An 8,032-nucleotide genomic window follows, 5' to 3' on the forward strand; every position below is an offset into this window, starting at 1 on the left:
ATATATGAATAATTAATCCATCTAAATGATTCTATATAATAGAATTGTATATCACGTCATTAAAAATATATCAAATCCACTTTTTTTTTCTAAAAAATGTGAGGGTGGATGCAATGGACAAAAATTTAGAGCATAAAAAACTAAATAGGAATATTGAACAAGATATTTTGGTTAGAAATAATAAAAATGAATATGCCCATAATGACAAAACTGATTATTTTGATAACATAGGTCTTGATGAAAATGAACTCATCTTTGCATGATGAACAACCTAGTTATTCTATTTCATTGAGACATTTATAATATATGAACATGGAGTAATCTTACAAGTGACTTACAAGATGAATTAATAAAAAAGTCATAAAAGAGATATATCATTTGTCGATGGTTCTAATGATATTTTTTATTGGTATTTCACATCGTCATATTATATTTGTTATTGTTGTAAAGGAGAAAAATAAGATAGAATTTAACTTGTTAATTCAAAAAGTATTGATGTCTTTTTTTTATTTTAAGTTTTTTATTTATTTAGTACAAAATATACAAACAAAAAATTAAATAAAATTACAATTGCAAGATATTTTAATTAGGATAATTTTGTTGTTGTTGAATTTCTTAAATTGAAATAGCATGATGTTTTTCTTAATTAAAATTGTTAAAATCTTGTTTGTGATCTACTATGTGTAAGTCATGAGCTTCTATGATCATGTTTTTGATTTAATTCCCAAACATACAATACATATGAAGTATTTGATTGATCTAATGATTTGAATTGAGAAACATTTCAGGCAAACAAGCAGACACTATACACTTGGAACAAAAGCTTGGAACTCAAGGAATCAACCAAAATTGGAGGATGTGCTTGAGAAAGATCCAAATATGTATAGTGTGATTAGTTGTCATAGTAGTTGTTTTAGTAGACTAATCACTATGATTTCATACCTAAGTATTTGCCAAAGAAAGTAAATCAATCAACTAATAAGTCAATTGATGAATCAATTGGGCAATCGATTGTCTGACTCAAAACAAGAGTTTTTACTAAGTAAATCGATTAGGAAATCGATTACGTAAAGGTTTTTAGTGAAACCTGAGTTCTGGGCTTAATCCAATCTATTGGACAATCGATTGGGACATCAATTGAATTAGATTTCTTAAACTACAAGTTTTGTGATAATCGATTAGGTAATCGATTGAAGTTAATCATTTATCAGAAACACTTTGAATAAATCGATTGGCAAATCGATTGAGACAAAGTTTTTCATCAGGAATAAGTTCTGTGATCCATCAAATCGATTGGGACATCAATTGAATTAGATTTCTTAAACTACAAGTTTTGTGATAATCGATTAGGTAATCGATTGAAGTTAATCATTTATCAGAAACACTTTGAATAAATCGATTGGCAAATTGATTTTGACAAAATGGCAGAGGTTCTGTAACAAGCACAATCGATTAACAAATCGATTGAAGTAAATATCTAAGTCACTATGACCAGCACAATCGATTGGCAAATCGATTGAAGCTGAATGTCTGAGTCACTGTGACTAGCACAATCGGTTGACGAATCGATGGAAGCCAAATGTTTGAGTTACAGGAAGAATTCAGCTCATTACCAAATCGATTAGGACTATGAATATACGTCGACTGAGCAATCGATTGTTTTGATCTCGTTGTTTGAACAAAACACCTATAATCGATTACTCAATCGATTCTGATATATTCTTAGTTTCAGTTTTCTGATTTATGTATTAAACGAATCGATTGGCAAATCGATTGAAGCTGAATGTCTGAGTCACTGTGACTAGCACAATCGGTTGACGAATCGATGGAAGCCAAATGTTTGAGTTACAGGAAGAATTCAGCTCATTACCAAATCGATTAGGACTATGAATATACGTCGACTGAGCAATCGATTGTTTTGATCTCGTTGTTTGAACAAAACACCTATAATCGATTACTCAATCGATTCTGATATATTCTTAGTTTCAGTTTTCTGATTTATGTATTAAACGAATCGATTGGCAAATCGATTCATGCTTATATTTTCAAGATTCAAGAAAAATAAGACACGCGAAAATCGATTGGGCAATCGATTAAGCTGGTTTTAAACGTTTATACAATCGATTGAGCAATTGATTATCCTGATGTTTTTCTGAATATATATAAGCTAATTCAATCACTTTTTAAACAACTTTTGAATAACAACTGTTACACTTTTTCATAAACACTTTGAAAAACACTTTGAGAGAAAAGTTGTTACAACACACAAATACTCATTGGCTAAATACTTTTGTGTGAGATCCTACATTGTGATTGAGTCAAAGTTTCTTGATATTCTTTAATTCTTTGTGAAAGACAAAATTTTGTAATTGAAGTTTTTAGAAATCCAGTACGTGGTTATCTTTTGGGATGCTTGTGTTCATCTAAAAGAAGCCTCAACTTGATCTCGCTAGAATTTGACGAGTAATTCTTAGGGATAGGTTGGTATTGCGATATAAGTGGTTGTGAGTTGGATGGATAGGTTGTGACGCTGGAAAGTCTGTAAAAATATTCCTCAAATCATTCTAGTGAAAGGCTGAAATCTGTGTTGGATTTCAGGACTGGATGTAGGCTATCAAAGTGATAGCCGAACCAGTATAAAAATCCTGGTGCAATATTTTCTATCTCTCTTTACTTGTCATATTAGTCTTGCATGTGATTTTAAATTTCCGCTGTGAATAATCTGTATGAATCTTTTACTGTTAAAATAGGAATTAAAATTAAACAAGTTATATTTGATTTTAATTCATCACTTAGGAAAGAATTAGATAATCTTGTTGATAATAATTCTCATATATTTTAATAAATAGAGGTCATAATTTCCTACACTATGTCACAGATAGATTAAATATATAGTATCATTTTGGTTTTTATTAAATATATTATTTTAAAGAACATTTTTTTTATGAAAGAATTATAAATGATTTTGCAATAAAATATATAAATATATACAAACACTTGTGAGGGTCCCAATTTTAGTTCATCAAGAGTACCCAAAATTTTGAGATCAGCTATGAGCCCTACCATATCTGTTAATAAATATATTAAATGTGTTTTAAGTGGTCCGATAAAAATAATCTAATAAAACATAGTTCAATAGATTTTTGAATAAGTTCTGATGTCATTTAAAAAATTTAAATGAATCTAACTCAATATTTATAAAAATAACTTATAAAGTGAAAGATGTCTTCTATTTATAAAATTATTTTTATATTATATTTTTTTTAACGTGAGAATTTTAACACCATGTATGTTATATATACAATATAATACATTAAAAAGTGTTTAATTTTACAATTGGAGATGCCCTTCAAATATGGGCTTAATATTTAGTTGTTTTTTGTGTGTTGAACACTATCAACATAAAGTATCATTGATGCACAAAATGTTGAAAGCCTAACAAAGAAATGAGATTTAATTGTCATCTTCATCTAAAACTATATAGTATCATATCTACATCTTCAACAATCATTATAAGTGATTCCTCCTCTATATTTATCACATTGGATTGGACTACTGCAACAAAGGAGTCTTACTATTGGATAGAGCTGAAACTCTACAAATCTCAAACTCTTCATTCGATTCTTCTTTGGCTTTCCCCCATATAACACCATAAAACCCAATCGAAAGTATTACTGCTCCAACTACACTGCAATGTTTCCCAAATAATGAAATTTAAATGCTAAAAGTATATACACATAATAAAATGAGTTAAACTTTTATACAATTATAAAAAGATTTACACGATGAATAAATCACAATTAATCATAACTATAAATTTATAAATAGTAATAATTAAATTAAATATTTTTAATAATATAACAGATTAATCAATTAAAATTTGACAAAAAGTAAGAGAATGAAATACATACGTCCCAAAATAGAGTGCATCACCAAGGAATATAGCACTAAAAGAAGCAGCAATAGCAATTGATAAAGGCTTGAAGAGTGATATATATACAGGGCCTTTAACATTGAGACCCCAAGTGTGAACAAGACTACTTAGTCCTGTGCAAAAGAAACCCTGCACCATTTTGTCCAAAAATTCTAGATGTCAACTAATTTGGCTTCTCTAAAACTAGCAAAAAAATTAAAAATAAAAAAAATTACAAAGACAAAAAATTAAAAAACTATTTTTCTATATAAAAAACTAAAAAAACAAAAAATTGAAATTGAAAATTTTAGATTATATTAGTTCTTTTGAACGACTAATTTAGTTTCAGTATTTTTTTAAAATGAACTAATATGATCTGCATAATTTTTATAAAATCCAAATTTTAAAAAATTTGAAACTTTAGTAAATTTCATAAACAAAATAATAAGTCTTAATGGAAACTTGTTTACCGAGTATAAAATGGAGATCAATGTAATATCAGGATTAATCTTCCAAGCACTCAAGTTTGATTCTAGTAATAAACAAATTGGTACAGACACTAGTGCTCCAGATACGTTGTATAAAAAGACCACAATAACCTCTGCTGGATATTCTTTTATAACATTTGTCTGTTTGCAACCAACCAAATTTTATGTTAGTGTTATATTTGGAAATACACAATGTTTCTAATTTAGAGACTTCAATATACCTGAATAATGTACCATATTGGAACAAAAATATATTCAATCACAAGTAGAGATCCACCAAGAACCAAATTTGATTGTGATGTTGAGGCAATTGAAGAATCAATAATAGGGGGTGGTTGTGTTGATGATGAGGGTATGATTGTTGAACCCTTATAAAGAACAATTGTGAGTGCACCTAATATTGATACCGTAGATCCCAATATTTTTGCTTTACTACTTTTGCAGCTTAAATTTATAGTCTCCATCCTTCATTCAATGACCAATAATAAACAATTAATGAAAACACAACAAGTAACTATAGTGAAACACAAAAAATGAAAATGTGTAATGTTTAATGAATTTATTTATTTTGAAAACATGCATTGTGAGTAGGGGCGGAAATAGGCCGAGTCGAGTTAACCTTTACTAGGTTTGAGTCTAGTCTATTAAAAAATTCAAGACTTAAGTATGACATGTAGTCTGTCGTAGACTTACTTTTAGGCATGAGAGCGTGATATTAAAAGAAATTTGATATGGTTTATTAACCTATTTAAAAGTCTATTTCATTTTAATATTTTTGAATAAGTAATCAAATATATCTTTAAATACATTAACGACTTAATATGTCAATGAAATTAAGTTTTATTTTGGTATTTAACATCACATTTTGAAGAATGTATGACTCTATACTTAAATTATATTTTATAATAATACATTTAAATATATCAAAAACTAAATGAGATTAATATGCATAAATTACTAAAAGTTGAATATATAACACATCAAAATTTAATATAATATGTAGTAAAAAAATATTATTTATATTTATTTAAATAAATCGGCCTAATAGGCATAAAAGACTTATTATGTGGCATGTAGCGTCACATTTTTAATTAAATAAACTTTTTTTAAAGTCTTGGTTTGATCTGTTTAAGAAAAAAGTCTAATTTGAATCTGACGTAAACTATACCGTAGACCCGTGTTGGTCGATCTAACCTATTTTTATCCCTAATTATATAAGTTCATTATTTACTGGTGGAATTAAGACAGTAATTAATTTAAAGGTCATATTGACATATGTCCTTAGAACATCTCCACACAAAAATCAAACCTAGTTACCTTTTTACAGTTTGAAAATTATTAGGCCTATCATTTATGATCAATCAAACACTTCACACTCAATTTTTTATCTCAAAATTTCATCTCTTTTTTGCACTTAATTTTGTTCTCACAATTTGATGTAACGTATGCTACTCTTAATTTTACACCCAATTTTACTTTTAAAATTTGTATCCACGATTTCATAATTTTGAGCTTCAACTTGAAAATGTGCATAACTGTGTGGGGTCATCAGTTGCTGGTGGACGTATAAATATAATTAATTTAATTAGACTAACTCCTTTATCAAGATATATATTTATAAGATAGTCCTTAGAGAATAATTGGAAACGTCATCTTTGTTGGTGGGATCTAAACTAACATCGAGAGCTTGTCAACTTAAATAAGAGGCTTTGAAAATGAAGTATTATGCATTATCGTCCAATTTATTAGGCCTTTAATGTATAATAATATAAGGTTTGGTGATTGCAAGATAGGTCAATTATTCTACTTTATAAAAGATAGGCCAATTATTATGCCTTTAATATTGTTGTATAAATTTGTTTTACTCATTTTAGGAATCTACGAAGTATCCTTTGTCCAGATGAATTTGATATAATTCCTTAACATTTTTATTATGTAGTTGATAGATGGAATGGATTTATAGTTGGATGGATTATAGGGATCATGAATAAATATATGCAATTGCAACCCTAAATTCAAACTGATTTCTTTCATAAAATTTATTGAACACATAAAGGTAAATTTTCTATTCTCAATTTAGTTTTGAGTAAGAGATTGAACCTGACTATTTGTTGAAAGTGTCGTAATCATTTACTACTCATATTAAAGATATGTTGATCAACTGAACTACTTATATGCATTCATTAGTTTTTGTTCATTTTTAGAAATAAATATTTGATCCGATCTTAAATATAAATATTTTGTTATCAATAAAAATTATTTATTGAAAACTAGATGGAGTAGAATATTTTATCATTTAGAAGTAAAGAGAGTGTTCGTATATTTGTACAAATAAAATATATATATGTATGTGTAAAGTATATATAAAATAGAATATTATGATTTAAGTAGTAAGGAGTTTGGTTATCCTTACATAAGGTTTTGGATTTGAATTTTGTGAATGAATTTTACTCCTTTGTACGAGTTCCACTAAGCTCAACTCAAATTAAACCAAAGATCTAAATTGTAAGTATGTTAACTCTACAAATCATAACTTCTATATGTAGATTTTTGAACGTGGATCCAAACATGCTAATAAATATAAGAGTAAGAGAGATAGGAACCTGAAAATGATAGCTAGGATGAATGTAAAAGCAGGTACAAGGTTTCCAAGAGAAGAAGCAAGAGTAGGTGAAGTGTATTCAAGTCCTTTATATCCACAAAGCTGAGCTGCAACTCTGCCTCACTCATCAAAAACATGTTATCAATTGGTCAAAAACTCAAAATCTTAATAAATAAAATTAACTTTACTTTTGTATATTTTGCTTTGTTTGTATTACCCAATAACTCCTAGGAGAAAAATTCTGAAGATTAGAGACACATTCAAAGGAGGAAGCTCTCTTGACCTTCATAAATATACACATCTAACTTATGAATAAAAAATGAAAAATTGATTATAATATAAATTGATGAATATGTAAAAAGATGTCACCATTTGAAGAAGAAGAGTAGAGGCAAAAGGAGAACAAGAATGGAGACAACAAATGAATAAGCTACGAAGATATAGTAACTCAACCCTTTTTGTGTAGCTAATTTGAATAGAACATTGACACCAACGTTTGTGCACTCTATTGCAACCATTGCAGTGAATGGAATCACGTCCTTGTAACAATACCTCCCTGCCATCTCTCTCTCTCTCTCTATCTCTCTCTCTCTCAATTTCTCTTTATTTCAGTGAGTGTTGGCTACTAGTTTTCCAATGTGTAGTTTAATAGTATAGAATAAGACATGAGATGTTGAAAGAGTATTAAGAAGAAAGTTTAGACTTCGATCGATATTACTAATTAACAAAATCATTTCTTGTAACAAATTAACCACTTAGATCGACCTATAAAGAATAATATTTAAAGGCTACTACTTGTCTTTTAGTTAAACATTTGATTTGGAAATCTCAACAATTATTTTCTAAAATAAGGATCTTTGTCTTATCTCTTCAACATTTTTATAATGACCGAATAGACAGATGGTTGTGGATTCTTTGATTAATAAACTTTGTTCTGTTTTGGTATATACTTTAAGCTTTTATTCATAGCAAGCAATATCTTACGTGTTTAAATATTAATTCTATACTAGAGACTTTGTTTGCATATGG

At 28.1% G+C, this 8,032-nt stretch overlaps 1 protein-coding gene across 2 annotated transcripts; it reads right to left on the reverse strand.

Moving 5' to 3' along the window:
* Window positions 1-3,291: 3,291 nt before the first annotated feature.
* On the reverse strand, window positions 3,292-7,770 carry LOC101506522 (WAT1-related protein At5g40240-like). Of its 2 annotated transcripts, none has more exons than XM_004498750.4 (7): window positions 7,457-7,770; window positions 7,221-7,286; window positions 7,005-7,118; window positions 4,623-4,866; window positions 4,384-4,542; window positions 3,912-4,063; window positions 3,292-3,688 (listed from the first exon to the last, which is right to left on the reverse strand). In XM_004498750.4, the coding sequence occupies exons 1-7, from the start codon at window positions 7,564-7,566 to the stop codon at window positions 3,553-3,555; spliced, it is 981 nt and encodes a 326-aa protein (XP_004498807.1). In that variant the 5' UTR covers window positions 7,567-7,770; the 3' UTR covers window positions 3,292-3,552. The 2 variants fall into 2 exon arrangements, with proteins under 2 accessions (XP_004498807.1, XP_004498806.1); XM_004498749.4 differs by having other exon boundaries at window positions 7,373-7,768.
* Between the last annotated feature and the right edge of the window lie 262 nt (window positions 7,771-8,032).

Source organism: Cicer arietinum, chromosome 4, assembly GCF_000331145.2.
Source record: "Cicer arietinum cultivar CDC Frontier isolate Library 1 chromosome 4, Cicar.CDCFrontier_v2.0, whole genome shotgun sequence".
Lineage (NCBI taxonomy): Eukaryota > Viridiplantae > Streptophyta > Magnoliopsida > Fabales > Fabaceae > Cicer > Cicer arietinum.

Bases quoted from the DNA above. Each gene is read 5' to 3' on its own strand.
- LOC101506522 (XM_004498749.4), bottom strand. From the start codon at position 7,566: ATGGCAGGGAGGTATTGTTACAAGGACGTGATTCCATTCACTGCAATG. The intron at 4,543-4,622 runs GTATATTGAAGT...GGTTGCAAACAG, and splicing joins CAATATGGTACATTATTCAG to ACAAATGTTATAAAAGAATA. The intron at 4,064-4,383 runs GTAAACAAGTTT...AAAATGGTGCAG, and splicing joins TGATCTCCATTTTATACTCG to GGTTTCTTTTGCACAGGACT.